The 18,635-nt window shown below is 37.2% G+C and overlaps 1 protein-coding gene across 9 annotated transcripts in view; it reads right to left on the bottom strand.

The window, feature by feature from the left end:
• Positions 1–18,635, bottom strand: part of CCDC150 (coiled-coil domain containing 150) — a 98,315-nt gene that overhangs the window by 29,505 nt on the left and 50,175 nt on the right. For all 9 annotated transcript variants that reach the window (XR_005790446.1, XM_040475732.1, XM_040475729.1 and 6 more), the window contains one exon: positions 12,969–13,052. Coding sequence is in view for 8 of the 9 variants with exons in the window: in XM_040475732.1 (XP_040331666.1) it covers positions 12,969–13,052 (84 nt within the window). In the remaining variant the exon portion in view is untranslated. The remainder of the gene's footprint in view (positions 1–12,968; positions 13,053–18,635) is intronic.

Below are 18,635 nucleotides of genomic sequence, written 5' to 3'. Positions count from 1 at the left end.
TAAAATAAGGAGTAATTATATATATTTACATATTTTATTTAAAAAAATTTTTTTTTCAACATTTATTTATTTTTGGGACAGAGAGAGACAGAGCATGAACGGGGGAGGGGCAGAGAGAGAGGGAGACACAGAATCGGAAACAGGCTCCAGGCTCTGAGCCATCAGCCCAGAGCCTGACGTGGGGCTCAAACTCACGGACCGCGAGATCGTGACCTGGCTGAAGTCGGACGCTCAACCGACTGCGCCACCCAGGCGCCCCTATATATTTACATATTTTAAAAGGAAAAAGATGTCATGAGTTTGGAAAAATCACAGAGAATCCTTAAAACTTGTAGAAGCAATCCTAAGTTTTTCTAATCATGTAAAGATTGCTATTTCAACTCTCAGAGCTATTTCAATAGCTAAAAGTAGGCTATAGCCATTTGTACGTACTGAGATAACTCATTTGGTTTCTATTGCTTATGAAAACTCCAGCGGCACCTGGGTAGCTCAGTTGGTTAAGCATCCAACTTCCCGTTCAGGTCATGATCTCCCAACTTGTGAGTTTGAGCCCTGCCTCGGGCTCTGTGCTGACAGCTCAGAGCCTGGAGCCTGCTTCGGATTCTGTGTCTCCCTCTCTTTCTGCCCCTCTCCTGTTCACATTCAGTCTCTCTCTCTCTCTAGCTCAAAAATAAACATTCAAGAATTTTTTTAGAAACTCCAAATTAACATGACTTATGAATATAACAGTGAGACTTTGAGGGTAATAATTTCAACTTAAAAAAAATTGTGATACCTAACATTCAAAAACCATTTTGGCTATGGATAATTAGAATTGTCAAAGTGCAAGTAGATGACACAGACTCTTGTGTTTTACTGACAGAATTATAAAATCTGAGTAAATGAAATTCTTATATGATGAATTATACTTTAACTGAGAAAGATAATTATGGCTTTCTCTTTAAAGAAAATGATCATTTAGGGGAATTAAATCATTAATATTTACTCACTAATCTCCAAATTGTGTTTTCCCACATTTTCTTCCCTTTATATCCAACCCTTTCATACAAATCAACAATGAATCCCTGAATCAGACAAAATGTCATCCAAAATTTTTTACTTAAATCGACTTTTTCCTTTCTCTGTGTCTTGTTTCCTACCTGTGGAGGGAAAACACTTCTTGGCTGGAGTTACTGCACACTTTCAGGAACTGTTAAATTTTGATTGCTAATATTAGTATTTTTTTTTTTGAAGGACTGCATAAAAATACATTTTGTCTCAGGAAATCTCTCTTGTTCTATCAAGCAGAATCCTTCTTTTATCTCTGCCTGTTTCTGTTGCTCTTTTCCACAGTGTACGTTATAAAATGTGTGCTATGGCTCCCTAAAGCCATCAGTAAAAGTTAATCATGACTTTCACTTAAGGTTCAGAATTAAAATGACTGCCTCTAGGGGCGCCTGGGTGGCGCAGTCGGTTAAGCGTCCGACTTCAGCCAGGTCACGATCTCGTGGTCCGTGAGTTCGAGCCCCGCGTCGGGCTCTGGGCTGATGGCTCAGAGCCTGGAGCCTGTTTCTGATTCTGTGTCTCCCTCTCTCTCTGCCCCTCCCCCGTTCATGCTCTGTCTCTCTCTGTCCCAAAAATAAATAAAAGTTGAAAAAAAAAATTAAAAAAAAAATAAATAAAAAAAAAAATAAAATAAAATGACTGCCTCTAAAGGGAAGTATTTATGCAACAATTATTCTCATTTTATTTTTTTTTTTAATTTTTTTTTAACATTTATTTATTTTTGAGACAGAGAGAGACAGAGCATGAACGGAGGAGGGGCAGAGAGAGAGGGAGACACAGAATCAGAAGCAGGCTCCAGGCTCTGAGCCATCAGCCCAGAGCCTGACGCGGGGCTCGAACTCACGGACCGTGAGATCGTGACCTGAGCCGAAGTCGGACGCTCAACCGACTGAGCCACCCAGGCGCCCCAATTATTCTCATTTTAAACAAGCAAGCTGCTGTTAACCCATAGAATCTAATGGAAAATGGGCTGAATAACTCTGAAGACTTTGAGATTTGCTTTTCTTCAAGCAAAGAGAATATCCTTATTCTACAATATTTCTCAGATAATTTGCCCTAACTCAGCCTCTGGGCACACAGTAAAATGCCCTGAAACTTTTTAGATGGGATGTTCTCATCTACAAGCACTTTAAATTTTGTATTGAGTGTCTTATTTGGCATGATTTCTAATTCAGGACATTCACATGGGAAAGAACACAGAAGCAAATAAATTGTGCCGCCGCTCAGAGATCTGGTTTTTCTGTGTCATTAAAAGTCAAGCAACTTCCATTATTAGCTTATCAGCCAGTCTCAGGAACTGCAGTAACTTAGGTCAAGGTCCTTTGTTCATCATTTTTAATCCTTTTTAATAATTTTACCATAAATGTATCCCTAAACAGTGTACAGTATTATTTTATAAGATTGATCTATGTTAGGGGCACCTGGGTAGCTCAGTTGGTTAGGTAGCTGACTTTGGCTCAGATCATGATCTCATGGTTTGTGGGTTCAGGCCCCACATCAGGTTCTGTGCTGACAGCTCAGAGCCTGGAGCCTGCTTTGGATTCTGTGTCTCCCTCTCTCTCCGCCCCTCCCCTACTTGTACTCTGCCTCTCTTTCTCTCTCTCAAAAATGAATAAATGTTAAAAAAAAAAATTTGATGTATGTTAGCACATGTAACTCTATACTCAAAGATTGCTTTTGGGGCACCTGGGTGGCACAGTTGGTTAAGCGTCCAACTTCAGCTCAGGTCATGATCTCACAGTTTATGAGTTCGAGCCCTGCATCGGGCTCTATGTTGATAGCTCAGAGCCTGGAGCCTGCTTCGGATTCTGTGTCTCCCTCTGTCTCTGCCCTTCCCCCACTCACACTCTGTCTCTCTCTCTCTCTTTCAAAGTAAATAAACATAATAATTAAAATTTTTTTTTAAAAGACTGCTTTCAAGACTGATAGAACTACTTTCAGGAGAAATTTAATAAACTCCAGTAAAATTCAAGATCTGTAAATCCTACAAACTAGTAATTCTTCTTCTGAGAATTATACTAGCTAGAGAATTTTTTTACATGACCTGTACAACAGTTCATCATTTCAGTGTTGTTTGTAAGAAACTGGAAACTACCTAAATATCCATCAACAGAAGAAAGGATAAATCTATTTTGGTATATTTATAAAATGGAATAGAATATAGCACTGAAAATGTAATTCACACCATGTTTGAATAGGGAAAGCAGTTTCTGACACAGTCTACATTAACTCCTGAAACCAAGTGTTTATACCAATCATGAAGTCAATTCTAAAATGTAATCTTTTATCAAATGATTCATAGGTAATATTTTTAATCAATTATTCAATTTAGAGAGAACACAGCAGACTATTTTGATTATGCTTAGTATGCAGCTCTTCCTTTAAATTATTGCAAGGGTATTATGCTTTAAGAGCACTTTCCCTTGGGTTGATGAAGTCAGTCTGGAATGTGCCAACCCAAGGTATGACATAAAAACACCAGTGAGTCAATAGTTTCAAGTGTTTCAGCTTTCAAAGACTATCAAAAGTTTTAAGCCCTTATTGTAGGAATAGGAGTAGAAAGTAATATTTTCCTTAAGATTCTGAGGATAACTTCTAAGGTTATAACTGAGGTCTAAAAGGTTAAATAGATATCAGCTCACTAATTAATTTTAAAATGTATCCTATTCCCAGCCAAAATTTGGCTTTAAGTTGGCTATGAACATTGGTTTTTTTTTCTTATATACTTAACAATACATTTAATTTCTCTTGGGAAAGATAAACAAAGGTCAAAATCATTGGTCACAGTTTTTATGAGATCATTAGTTTCACAAAGGAGAAGGCTCTTCTGTGTCTGTAATAATCTATATACCTAGTCTGTAATGTTGACTAGCTTTCCTAGTGAAAAGTAGATGAGAGGTATGCTTTCCCCTCCCCAGTTTATAGGTGAATAAAATGAACCTCAAACAAAAACAATCAGAAAACAATGAACAAAGTGCCAATAAGTACCTATCAGTAATTATTTTAAATGTAAATGGACTAAATGCTCTAATCAAATGACACATGGTGCAACACAAGCACTTTTAAGAGGGAAGTGTACAACAATACAGGCCTACCTCAAGGAAAAAGAAAAATCTCATATTAACAACCTAACCCTACACCTAAAGGAGCTAGAAAATGAAAAACAAAGCCCAAAGCCAGCAGAAGGAAGGAAATAATGAACATTAAAGTAGAAATAAACAAAATAGAGACTGAAAGAATAGAAAAGATCAATGAAACCAAGAGCTGGTTCTTTGAAAAGACAGACAAAACTGATAAACCTTTAGCCAAATTCATCAAGAAAAAGAAGACTCAAATAAAATCAGAAATTTAGAAGAAATAACTACCATATCACAGAAATACAAATGATTATAAGACAACATTATGAAAAATTAAATGCCAACAAATTGGACAACCTAGAAAAAAGTGGATAAATTCCTAGAAACATACAATCTCCCTCAACTGAATCAGAGATAGAAAATTTGAACAGACTGATTACTAGTAATAAAACTGAATCTGTAATAATAATAAAAAAGAAACCTCCCAATACATAAAAGTCAAGGATCAGATGGCTTCATAGATGACTTCTAAACATTTAAAGTAACAGGTTCTGCTAATACTACTGTGGTTTCATTAACTACATTAAAAAAAAACTTTTTTAAATGTTTATTCATTTCTGAGAGAGAGAGAGAGAGAGACAGTGTGTGAGCAGGGGAGGGGCAGGGATGGAGGGTGACACAGGATCTGAAGTAGGCTTCAGGCTCTGAGCTGTCAGCACAGAGCCTGACGCGGGGCTCAAACTCACAAACCGTGAGATCATGACCTGAGCTGAAGTCACACACTTAAATGGCTGAGCCACACAGGCACCCCTACATTTAAAAAAAATTTTTTTTTTTTTAATTTTTTTTTTTTAAACGTTTATTATTTTTGGGACAGAGAGAGACAGAGCATGAACGGGGGAGGGGCAGAGAGAGAGGGAGACACAGAATCAGAAACAGGCTCCAGGCTCCGAGCCATCAGCCCAGAGCCTGACGCGGGGCTCGAACTCACAGAGCGCGAGATCGTGACCTGGCTGAAGTCGGACGCTTAACCGACTGCGCCACCCAGGCGCCCCTAAAAAAAAATTTTTAATGAAGCATAGTTGACATACAATACTATATAATTTTAGAGGTACAACACAGTGAATCAATAATTATATATATTACAAAGTGCTTACTATAAGTGTAGTTACTATATGTCACAATACAAAGTTATTATAACATTATTCTCTATGCTGTACTTTTCATCCCTGTCACTTATTTATTTCATAACCGGAAGTTTATATCTCTTAATCCCCCCTTCACCTATGTCACTCATTCCTCCACCCTTCTCCCCTCTGTCAACCACCAGTTTTTTGTATTTATGAATCTGTTTCCAGTTTTTTGTTCTTTGGTTTTGCCTTTAATTCCACATAGAAGTGAAATCCTGTGGGATTTGTTTTTCTTTGACGTATTTCACTTAGCTTAATACCCTCTAGGTCCATCCATGTCATTGCAAATGGCAAGATTTCATTCTTTTTTTACGGCTCTTCTTCCTTCCCAAATTATCCCCAAAATATAGAAGAGGAAGAAAAACTTCCAAATTTATTCCACAAGGCCAGCATTACCCTGATACCAACACCAGACAGAGACTCTACTAAAAACAAAACTCTAGGCCATTATCTCTGATGAACACAGATGCCAAAATCATCAACAAAACACTAGCAAACTGAATCCAACAACACATTAAAAATATCATCAATATATTGAGTAAGGATAAAAACCATACAATCATCTCAATAGATGCAGAAAAAAGCATTAAGCAAAATACAACATCCATTCGTGATAAAAATTCAACAAAGTAGGGTTGGAGGAAACATACGTCAACATAATAAAAGCCATATATGAAAAACCAACAGTGAACATCATACTCAATGGTGAAAAACTAAAAGCTTTCCAAGATCAGGAACAAGACAAGGACATCCAATCTCATCACCTTTATTCAACATAGTAATAAAAGTCATACGCCACAGCAAAAAGAAAAAAAAAAAAAAAAAAAAAAAAGGCATTCAAATTGGTAAGAAGTAAACTGCCATTATTTGCATATGACATTAAACTGCCATTATTTGCATATTACATAATGCAATATATAGAAAACCCCCAAAACCCCAAAAACACAGAGAAAACTCTGTGCTGATGATGTGAAGCCTGCTTGGGATTCTGTCTCTCCTTCTCTTTGTACCACCTTCCCCCAGATTGTGAGTACATGCTCTCTCTCTCTCAAAATAAACTTAAAAATTCTTTTTAAATGTCCATTTTACTCAATGTACAGATTAAATGTAATACCTATCAAAATACCAATAGTATTTTTCACAGAACTCTTAATAAATAATCCTAAAGTTCATATGAAACCACAAAAGACCCCAAATAGCCAAAGCAATCTTGAGAAACAAGAACAAAGCTGGAGGTTTCACAAAGCCAGATGTTATGTTATGTTATGTTATGTTATGTTATGTTATGTTATGTTATCTTATTTTAATTTATTTTTTAATGATTTTATTTACTTTTGAAGGAGAGAGACAGAGCACGAGCAGGGGAGGAGCACAGAGAGAGGGAGACATAGAATTTGAAGCAGGCTCCAGGCTCTAAGCTGTCGCACAGAGCCCAATGCAGGGCTCGAACTCACAAACTGTGAGATCATAACCTGAGCTGAAGTCGGACGCTTAACCGACTACGTCACCCAGGCGCCCCACAAGGCCAGGTTTTAAACAACACCACACAGCTATGTTAATAAAAATAGTATGGTACTGGCACAAAAACAGACAGATAGATCAATGGAATGAAATGAGAGCCACACTTATATGGTCAATTAATCTATAACTGAGGAGGCAAGAATACACAATGGGGAAAAGACAGTCTTTTCACTAAATGGTACTGGGGAAAACTGAACAGCTACATGCAACAGAATGAAACCGGACCACTTTCTTACAGCATACACTAAAATAAAGTCAGAATGATTTAGAGACCTCAATGTAAGACTTGAAACCATAAAACTCCCAAAAGAAAAAACAGGGAGTAAACTCTTAGATATTGGTCTTAGCAGTATTTTTTTGGATCTGTACCTGCAGACAAGGGAAGCAAAAGCAAAAATAAACAATCGGGAGTATATCAAGTAAAAAGTTTATGCATGAAGGAAACTATCAACAAAATGAAAAGGTAACCTACTGAATGGTAGAAAATATTTACAAATGGTATATCTGATAAGAGGTTAAATGTCCAAAATATATATAAAGGCACAAATGTGTACACACATACAGGAATATCACTCACCCATAAAAAAGAATGAAATCTTGTCATGTGCAATGACATGGACAAACCCAGAGGGTATTATGCTAAGTGAAGTAAGTCAGAGAAAAACAAATACCATTCACTTCTATGTGGAATCTGAAAGGCAAAACAAAAGAACAAAAAACTGTTAGACCTAAAGACACCTTCAGATTGAAAGTAAGGAGATGGAGAACCATCTATCAAGCTAATGGTCAGCCAAAGAAAGCCAGGGTAGCCATACTTATATCAGACAATCTAGGCTTTAAAACAAAGACTGTAACAAGAGATGAAGAAGGGCATTATATCATAATTAAGGGGTCTATCCATCGAAAAGATCTAACAATTGTAAACATTTATTCTCCAAACGTGGAAGCACCCATATATATAAATCAATTAAGCACAAACATAAAGAAACTCATTGATAATAATACCATAACAGTAGGGGACTTCAACACCCCACTTACAGCAATGGACAGATCATCTAATCAGAAAATCAACAAGGAAACAATGGCTTTGAATGACACACTGAACCGGATGGACTTAACAGATATATTTAGAACATTTCTTCCTAAAGCAGCGGAATATTCATCCTTCTCCAGTGCACATGGAATGTTCTCCAGAACAGATCACATATTGGGACACAAATCAGCCCTCAACAAGTACAAAAAGATTGAGATCATACCGTGCATATTTTCAGACCACAATGCTATGAAACTCAAAATCAACCACAAGAAAAAATGTGGAAAGATAAATACTTGGAAACTAAAGATCATCATACTAAAGAATGAATGGGCTAACCAAGAAGTTACAGAGGAAATTAAAAAGTACATAGAAGCCAATGAAAATGGTAACACCACAGCCCAAAACCTCTGGGATGCAGCAAAGGCGGTCATAAGAGGGAAGTATATAGCAACTCAGGCCTTGCTAAAGAATGAAGAACGGTCACAGATACTCAACCCAACCTTACCTTAAAGAGCTGGAAAAAGAACAGCAAGTAAAACCCCAAACCAGCAGAAGACAGGAAATAACAAAGATTAGAGCAGAAATCAATGCTATGGAAACCAAAAAACACAGTAGAACAGAACAATGAAACCAGAAGCTGGTTCTTTGAAAGAATTAACAAAATAAATAAACCCCTAGCCAGTGAGATCAAAAAGAAAAAGGAAAGGACACAAATAAATAAAATCAAGAATGAAAGAGGAGAGACCACAACCAACGCCACAGAAATACAAACAATAATAAGAGAATATTATGAGCAATTATATGCCAATAAAATGGGCAATCTGGAAGAAATGGACAAGTTCCTAAAAACATATAAACTACCAAAACTGAAACAGGAAGAAATAGAAAATTTGAACAGATCCGTAACCAGTAAGGAAATTGAATCAATAACCAAAAATCTCCCAAAAACAAGAGTCCAGGACCAGATGGCTTTCTGGGGGAATTCTACCAAACATTTAAAGAAGAGTTAACACCTATTCTCTTGAAGGTGTTCCAAAAAACAGAAATGGAAGGAAAACTTCCAACTCTTTCTATGAAGCCAGCAAGCCAGCATTACCTTGATTCCAAAACCAGACAGAGACTTCACTAAAAAGGAGAACTATACACCAATTTCCCTGATGAACATGGATGCAAAAATCCTCAACAAGATACCAGCCAACCAGATCCAACAATACATTAAAAAAATTATTCACCACCACCAAGCGGGATTTTACCTGGGTTGCAGGGCTGGTTCAATATCCACAAATCAATGTGATACATCACATCAATAAAAGAAAGGGCAAGAACATGATCCTCTCAATAGATGCAGAGAAAACATTTGACAAACCACATCATCCTCTCTTGATAAAAACCCTCAAGAAAGTATGGATAGAAGGATCATACCTCAAGATCATAAAAGCTATATATGAAAGACCCACTACTAATATCATCCTCAATGGGGAAAAACAGAGCTTTCCCCCTAAGGTCAGGAACAAGACCGGGATGTCCACTCTTGCCACTATTATTCAACATGGTATTGGAAGGTTTAGTCTCAGCAATCGGACAACACAAAGAAATAAAAGGCATCCAAATTAGCCAGGAGGAGGTCAAACTTTCACTCTTCGTAGATGGCATGATACTCTATATGGAAAACCCAAAAGATTCCACCCCAAAACTGCTAAAACTGATCCATGAATTCAGCAAAGTCAAAGACTATAAAATCAATGCAAAGAAATCGGTTGCATTCCTATACACCAACAATGAAGCAGCAGAAAGAGAAATCAAGGTTCAATCCCATTTACAATTGCACCAAAAACCATAAAATACCTAGGAATAAATCTAACCAAAGAGGTGAAAAATCTATACACTGAATACTATAGAAAGCTTATAAAAAAATTGAAGACACAAAAAAATGGAAAAAGATTCCATGCTCCTGGATAGGAAGAACAAATATTGTTAAAATGTCAATACTACCCAAAGCAATCTACATATTCAGTGCAAACCTATCAAAATAACACCAGTATTCTTCACAGAGCTAAAACAAAAACAAAACACCCTGACATTTGTATGGAACCAGAAAAGACTCCAAATAGCCAAAGAAATCTTGAAAAAGAAAACCAAAGGTGGCGACATCACAATCCCAACTTCAAGCTGTATTACAAAGCTATAATCATCAAGGAAGTATGGTACTCGTACAAAAACAGACACTCAGTGGAACAGAATAGAGAACCCAGAAATGGACCCACAAACATATAGCTGACTAATCTTTGACCACGCAGGAAGGAATATCCAATGGAATAAAGACAGTCTCTTCAGCAAATGGGGCTCGGAAAACTGGACAGTGACATGCTGAAAAATGAACCTGAACCACTTTCTTACACCATACATAAAAATACACTCAAAATGAATGAAAGACCTAAACATAAGATAGGAAGCTATCAAAATCCTAGAGGAGAAAGCAGGAAAAACCTCTTTCAACTCAGCAGCAGCAACCTCTTACTCAACAGATCTCTGGAGGCCAGGGAAACAAATGCAAAAATGAACTATTGGGACCTCATCAAAATAAAAAGCTTCTGCACAGGGAAGGAAAGAATCAGCAAAACTATAAGGCAACCAACAGAATGGGAGAAGATATTTGCAAATGATGTATCAGATGAAGGATTAGTATCCAAAATCTACAGAGAACTTATCAAACTCAACACCTAAAAACCAAATAATCCAGTGAAGAAATGGGCAAAAGACATGAATAGACACTTCTTCAACGTTTTTTTTTTTGGGGGGGGACAGAGAGAGACAGAGCATGAACGGGGGAGGGGCAGAGAGAGAGGGAGACACAGAATCGGAAACAGGCTCCAGGCTCTGAGCCATCAGCCCAGAGCCTGACGCGGGGCTCAAACTCACGGACCGCGAGATCGTGACCTGGCTGAAGTCGGACGCCTAACCGACTGCGCCACCCAGGCGCCCCTGAATAGACACTTCTCCAAAGACATACAGATGGCCAACTGACACATGAAAAAATGCTCAACATCACTCATCATCAGGGAAATACAAATCAAAACCACACTGAGATACCACCTCACACCTGTCAGAATGGCTAACATTAACAACTCAGGCAACAACAGATGTTGGCGATGATGCGAAGAAAAAGGATCTCTTTTGCATTGTTGGTGGGAATGCAAGCTGGTGCAGCCACTCTGGAAAACAGTATGGGGGTTCCTCAAAAAATTAAAAATAGAACTACCCTATGACCCAGCAATTGCACTCCTAGGTATTTGGTACAGGTATGCTGTTTTGAAGGGACACATGCACCCCAATGTTTATAGCAGCACTATCCACAATAGCCAAAGTATGGAAAGAACCCAAATGTCCATTGAAGGATGAATGGATAAAGAAGATGTGGTATATATATATACACACACACACACACACACACACACACACACACACACACACTGGAGTATTACTCAGCAATCAAAAAGAATGAAATCTTGCCATTTGCAACTACGTGGATAGAACTAGAGGGTATTAGGCTAAACAAAATCAGTCAGAGAAAGACAAAAATCATATGACTTCACTCATATGAGGAATTTAAGATACAAAACAGATGAACATAGGGAAGGGAAGCAAAAATAATATAAAAACAGGGAGGGAGACAAAACATAAGAGACTCTTAAATATGGAGAACAAACAGAGGGTTGCTGGAGGGATTGTGGAGGGGCGATGGGCTAAATGGATAAGGGGCTTAAGATATCTACTCCTGAAATCATTGTTGCACCATGTGCTAACTAACTTGGATGTAAATGATAAAAAATAAATAAATTATAGAAAATTAAAAAAAAATAGTAGAATGAGATAAAAGCAAATCTAGTTAATAATATCATCATGGATGCAAAGATTAAACAAGGATTTGTAAATTTTTTAATTAAAAAACGTAAACGTCCAACAATATGAGAGCAGTTAAATCATGGTTACATAGTGTGGCCAAATAGCCTTATGTTTTTAGTGGCCAACATACGGTTTACAACCATGGTTTATCATCTTTCACATAGCCTGCCATAAGGGCCAATCTCATCTGCTAACCCTACAATAAGCTCCTTGAGCAGATGAGATGAGATTAACATTGACACGTTTTACATGTCTCTAGTGAGATCACTTAATTAAATCAGCTCTTTGGTTGCCAAGCCTAAATGGACTTTGTACCATGGAATCCAGTGGTCCTCATGTATGGTTGCATACTGGAATCACTGGGGAACTTAAAAGAATTGAAGCCTAGGATCTACTCCCTGAGATTCTGAGGGGTGCAAGCCTTGTCATGGGGAATTTTCCCCTTGTATTTTATAAATATACAGTAAAATTCATTTTACTGTGAATATGCATACCCTCACCATCCAAATTCCACAATTAACTTTTTTAAACTTGCTCATCACATATCAATCCATCTATCAATCTCCTCTATCCATCAAAGTGTTTTTTCTTTTTCTGATTCATTTCCAAGTAAATGGCGACTATCATATACTGCCCTGCATGAGGTATTTAAAAAATTCCTCAATTTGTGATGTGTAGCTAAGGCTGTGAACCACTGATTTAGATTTCATTTAGCATTTCCACTGGAGTTGGGTATCAGTGGCCAGCTTCCTGCTCTGTAGGTACTATAGAGATAAAACACACAGGAAGCAAAAGAATAGTATCATCCCAGTCACTCAAGTCTATTGCCTTTGAGTCCCAATATCCAGGGTTATTTCTTTTTAAGAACGCTATAAAAATTCAGCAAAAAAGAGAGCATGAGCTCTCTAACATTCTTAGTGAGTGGCCATGCACAAAACAATCATAATACAACTTTCAATAGCTATAGAATGGGATCTGGTTTCACAATTTTAGTTTCAGTATTATATTACAGATATGTGAACAGCAATCACCTGATTTTACTTAATGAGGCAACAAACTTAGGAGGGTTCAAAAACTTGTCCAAAGTTAGAGAATTAGTAGAGCTAGGTCCTCTCAAAATCCATCATTTATTATATTTAGCTTGATAATTGGCATTAAAAAATTAGACAACACAAATCAGAAAATAAAATCTCATACCTGGAGTTTTCCCTTTTCATAGGCCAGTTTATTTTTACTCTCAGTAATTCTTCCCAAGACCTTTTCCACCTGCTGTTGAGCCAGCTGGGAAAGCAAACACAGGTATCAGTACCTTGGCAGAGAAAGGAACAACCATTTTCTGAACAAGCATTTATACTCTTATCATTTCTACAGTGATGAAACCAGGATTCATATTTATTTGTCTTTGCTGCCTCTTAGTTTTTCCCTACATAGCTGATCATAGTGCTAATATGCAACATTAAAGGATTGCTAGTGAAAGTATGAGTGCCTTAAATGTCCCAGAGTTTGTAGTTTTTTGCTTACTTATTCTAAGTTTACTTATTTATTTTGAGAGAGAGAGAGAGAGAGAGAGCGCGCGCGAGCACATGAGCAGGCATGAGTGGGGGAGAGGCAGAAAGAGAGGAAGAGAGAGAATCCCAAGCAGGGATGCGGGGCTTAGTTCCACGAACTGTGAGATCATAATGTCAGCCAAAACCAAGAGATGGACGCTTAACAGACTGAGCCACACAGGCGCCCCTGTAGTTGCAATCCAACCCAGATGTGGGGTGGTTGTATCAGCAGTTGCAGATATGCAGTTTAAAGATTATTTATTTCTTTAAGAAAACAGGAGCTGCAAATCATTACAGCTGTGTAGACAGAAGACACTTCAGTTACCATGCAAGAGGGAGTAAAAAGAAAATCTCTGAACAAAAGAAACATTTATTGGAAATTCCAATATTGTCTGATCAAGCACTCTACACAGTGTTATCCTGGAGAAACACTACTGAAGGCTCTATATTTCAAGAAATTACATATTTTATCATTCAAACAGCCTTTAATAATGACAGTTATTTTTTATATTTCTTTTTCCTCAGACTTTTTCAGAAAAAATAAGTATAAAATACAGTTTCGTTTTTATTAAATTTTGGTCCTTGTTGGTACTCCAGTGATTGAATTTGGAGTGATTACATATTAGTGATTGAATATGGAAATTTTCACCTTCCATGATCTATTTCAGTGTTATATCTTAACAGCAAGACATACTGATATTTGCCTTATGTCAAAATCATCTTCACAAATAAACTGCAAGAATAATACACACAAAAGTAAATGTAACTGAGAACGCAAATTCTTTTTTTTTTTTTTTTTTTAATGTTTATTTACTGTTGAAAGAGACAGAGACAGAATGGGAGTAGGTTAGGGGCAGAAAGAGAGGGAGACAGAGATCTTAAGCAGGATCTAGGCTCCAAGCTGTCAGCACAGAGCCTGACGCGGGGCTCGAACTCACGAGCTGTGAGATCATGACCTGAGCTGAAGTTGGACACTCAACCAACTGAGCCACCCAGGCGCCCCAAGAGAACGCAAATTCTTAATCACATTGGCCAATGAGCTGCACTATGGATCATTTGCAGTAAATCTTCAGTGGGAAGTGTTATTAATGCTGGTAAATATCCTACATTGACATAATTACTATAGACCAGGAGGCCTTTTCAGCATTTAAATCCAAAGAATTTAGACTTGTTTTATGTTCAACTTTAGGCAAGTTAATAAAGATGTCAACATATGTAGAGATATGAATTTATACAAGAGATAATTCTCACCATCTCCAACACTGTTATAGCTATTCCTTAGTTATCACTTTGTAGTGCACTTTATTTCAAGTGTCATGAATATTTTCCAAATAAAAGCAAAAACACATTCCAAACTAGATTACTATGTAATAACATGTAACTCATTTCTTCTTGGGTTCAAAATACTTTCATGATAGCATATGTTCTACAAGAGGGTACACTAGTCTGGAGCATTGTTTTCCCTTTGGTAGTTGCCTTGGCTAGAAGAATTAGGCCATTTTAGACATTCTAGGCTTGATAAAAACCTATGGAAAAGCCATAAAGAGTGATTAGTTCTTCTATACAACCCACCCCAAATTATGCACATTCAATATAAAAATTTATATCCAATTTTTGGCATCAGTGGGTTAACCATTATGGCCCATCTAAGTGTTTGTCCTATCAGACCAGTATTTTTTTCATACATAATTATACATATTCATACATTGTTTCTTAAACTTTCAATTTTAATCACTATATGTGGTTCCCACTAAGGCAAAGGAAATTATTTTTTTAAAGCATTCAGGCCAATAAAGTATTGGTTTCAAAATAAACTAAGGGTGGGGCTCCTGGGTGGCTCAGCAGGCTAAGTGTCTGACATCGGCTCAGGTCATGATCTCACTGTTTGTGGGCTGGAGCCCCGCATCAGGCTCTGTGCTGGTAAGGCGGAGCCTGGAGCCTGTTTCAAATTCTGTGTCCATCCTCTCTCTTTGCCCCTCCCCCACTCACACTCTACCTCTCTCTCTCAAAACTAAATAAACATTAAAAAAATTAAAAAGCCAATTTGACAATAAATTATATTTAATTAAAAAAATTTTAATTAAAAAAAATTTTTTTAAACCACACAAAATAACCTAACGGAAATATAGACTGTTATCAATAAATAGGAGGTTAGAACATATTACCATAAAATTAATCATCAATTAATTTTCTGTCAGTGTAACACATACAGTCCCCCTTTCCCACAATACTTTCTATTTTGGAAACTATGAGGTAAAAACATTCCATGAACACAACATTTGGGATAATGTTCTGACCAAGTCTTCAGCAAAATAAACAAGGATGGCCAATGATGTTACAAAAACAAAACTATACCATAACCACAAAAGCATAGGTATTTAAAATTCAGTTCTAAGTTCTATAAATTGTGGTGCCACATGTGCTATAAAGTGCAATATAAAATACCAAGAGCTAGATTTAAACCTAAAATATGCTAGCTATAACAAACACTCAAAGATAACTTTGCTTGTCTTCTTGGAATATGAAGTCTTTTTTTTTTTCGCAGTAACTTAAATGATCTGGGTCTCTTATAAAAGATGTCCAGGAATTTTTTAAATAATGGCACTTTTTACCTCAATAAAGTTCTCTCTTTTAGGCAAAGGCATAAAGAAATTCCATTAATCTTTTAAATATACTTTAAAAATGATTTCCTCTTTTTTGGTCACCTAAGAGAATGTTAACGCAGTGATAGTGTAAACTGTCTAAGCAAAATCAAAATGTGATATTTGACACAAGGTCACTTATTTAAATTCACAACAAACAGGAAAGAAGTTGTTCCAGTTGTTCCAGTTGCTAAGGGAAAGCAGATATTAAAGCAGTAGTTTAAATTATTGTGTCCAGATTATTTAAATAGGGCTTATATTTAAGAGAATCAACGGAAGACCAGAAATTAGAGAGCACTTAAATGAGTGAATATCTCAGATTCTGAGTTGTGGAAGGCCAGAGATTAACCTTTGCATAAAAAATCTTGGCAATATACTAAAAAGACCATTAATATGCAAGCAAAAGAGAAATTGGAGACTCACTTGAGAATTAGAATACCAAGAAAAATGCTAATTGTTAGAATATGCATTTTAATTGATATACAAAGATATCACTCCTTGGAAAAGCAGGAAGCAAACATAAAATTATCTTAAGAAATAAAAGGTAGGTTGACAAGGATCAATTGTAAGCCACAAAATGATTTCTAAAATCATTTTCAAAATTAAGATGAGCTGTGAAAGTTAGAAGGCTATTAGAAGAATACATGAAACCAAAAGATACTAGCATCTTGATAAAGCTATTTTATGAGCAGATTGTAAGCAGGGATTTTTTTGAAGATTTTATTTTTAAGTAATCTCCACACCCAAAGTGAGGGTTCAAACTCACAACCTTGAGATTGAGTTGCATGCTCTACTGACTAAGACAGGCACCCCTGTATGCAGGGATTTTATTCAAAATATTTAACAACTGGTTTGCATGGGCCACAGCAAACTGAGCCAACTTGGACACCTACATGAGTGTGCACTGAATGTCATCCTAGTTGTAAGAAATACTACATTTAATTCACGGTTTAATTTCAAATCATTGAAGTCCTGGTTGCATAGGGAACTATACTTCTGTCTAGTGCTACTGTTTGAAAATGTATGTTTAAAATCCAAAAGAAGGGGCACCCGGGTGGCTCCGTCAGACTCTTGCTTTCAAATCAGGTCATGATCTCACAGTTCGTGGGATTGAGCCCCATGTCGGGCTATGCACTCAGCTTAAAAAAAAAAAAATCCATTTGGATCATTTCTCACTGTGGTTCCCTGCATGACTGACTATAGTAATAGACTTAAATTATACCATCATTAAAGGCTGAAATAATAAAAATAAGCCCAAAATTGGTGTGAAGAAGAAAAGAGAATAATGTTTATACATGTATTAAGTATGCTAGGAACTGTGATGGGTACTTTACGCACAATATGATATTTAATCCTCATGCACTGGCAAGACAGACGTGACCCTCCTTGTGTTCTACTCAATCTTTCTAAAACACCTATTATGGGAGTGCCTGGGTGGTTCAGTCGGTTGGGCGACCGACTTCACTCAAGTCATGATCTCACAGATTATGCTAACAGCTCAGAGCATGGAGCCTGCTTAGAATTCTGTGTCTCCTCTCTCTCTGCTCCTCTCCCACTCTCATTCTGTCTCTCTCCTTCAAGAATAAATAAACATTAGAAAATTAAAAAAAAAATTTTAAATACCTATTATGTATTAGGTGCTATGCTAGGCAAGGGAGTGTAAAGATGAGTAACTACTGCTCTTGCATCAGAAGACAGTGAAGGCAGATGCATCAACAGGTCAATTTCTAATTCACAAAGTTACCATTTTGATATGTGCAGACACAGTGTGCTGTGATTAAGGGAGATTTCCTTAGCCCCAAGGGCCATACGGTTTAAGCCCTGCCCAGGCCACACAGTAAATGGAACCTTGAGGGTTGAAACCAGGTCGAACTTCAAATCTGTGGTGTGGCATACACAACATACACTCATAAGCATATCTCCAAAAACCAGTAACAGATTATACTAGAAAGGTAACTCGTATTGAGAATTTCAAGTGTGAATTCCCAAAGAACAAACATACACTGCCAGCATTGAACGGTGATAAGTTTAATGATATTGCTGAGATTAAAAAACAAATACTGACATCTCAACCTCATTTCTCAAGACTCATACAGCCAACTGGAGGACTTCCAGGCAGGCCTGGTCAGAGAAAATTCTATGTGGAAACACAGAACTACAAGCTGGACCTGAGGTGTGGTTTATCATTGGGAGACCTTAAGAGGTGTGGTGAGAAAGCAAGAATCAACACTGACAAAATCATTAGCAGGATCTGTCAAAGTCACTAACAGGGTAAGGCCACAGGCCTACTCACTGGCAGGGGGGCACTGAAAGAATCAGAGAGACTGAGATGTAGTCTTCCAGAAAGACCAGGAGCAAGTAGGCTGATAAGTCTAGGTGATACATGGCCAACAAGCAGAGGACATGGATAAATCTTTAATCTTGGGAAGGGAGGGTTGGTCTGAGATAGTACCAGGAGCTAGAGCTAATGCACCTTGTTGCTATAAGAGGAACTTAAAAGCCTTTTTTCTGGGACAGTTCAAATACTAAAAATTCAATAAATGTTAGTTATCTGCTACATGCTTTAATGTATTAACTTACTAAATCCTCCAACAACCTCCTAATAATGGTATTACTTCCCCCACTTTGACAGATTAAGAAACTGAGGCTCAGAGAGGTTAAGGCTCATACTCGAG

Source organism: Herpailurus yagouaroundi, unplaced genomic scaffold (genome assembly GCF_014898765.1).
Source record: "Herpailurus yagouaroundi ecotype Mexico unplaced genomic scaffold, PumYag 140, whole genome shotgun sequence".
Taxonomy (NCBI): Eukaryota; Metazoa; Chordata; class Mammalia; order Carnivora; family Felidae; genus Herpailurus; species Herpailurus yagouaroundi.
This window is presented reverse-complemented; position numbering and strand designations above follow the sequence as displayed.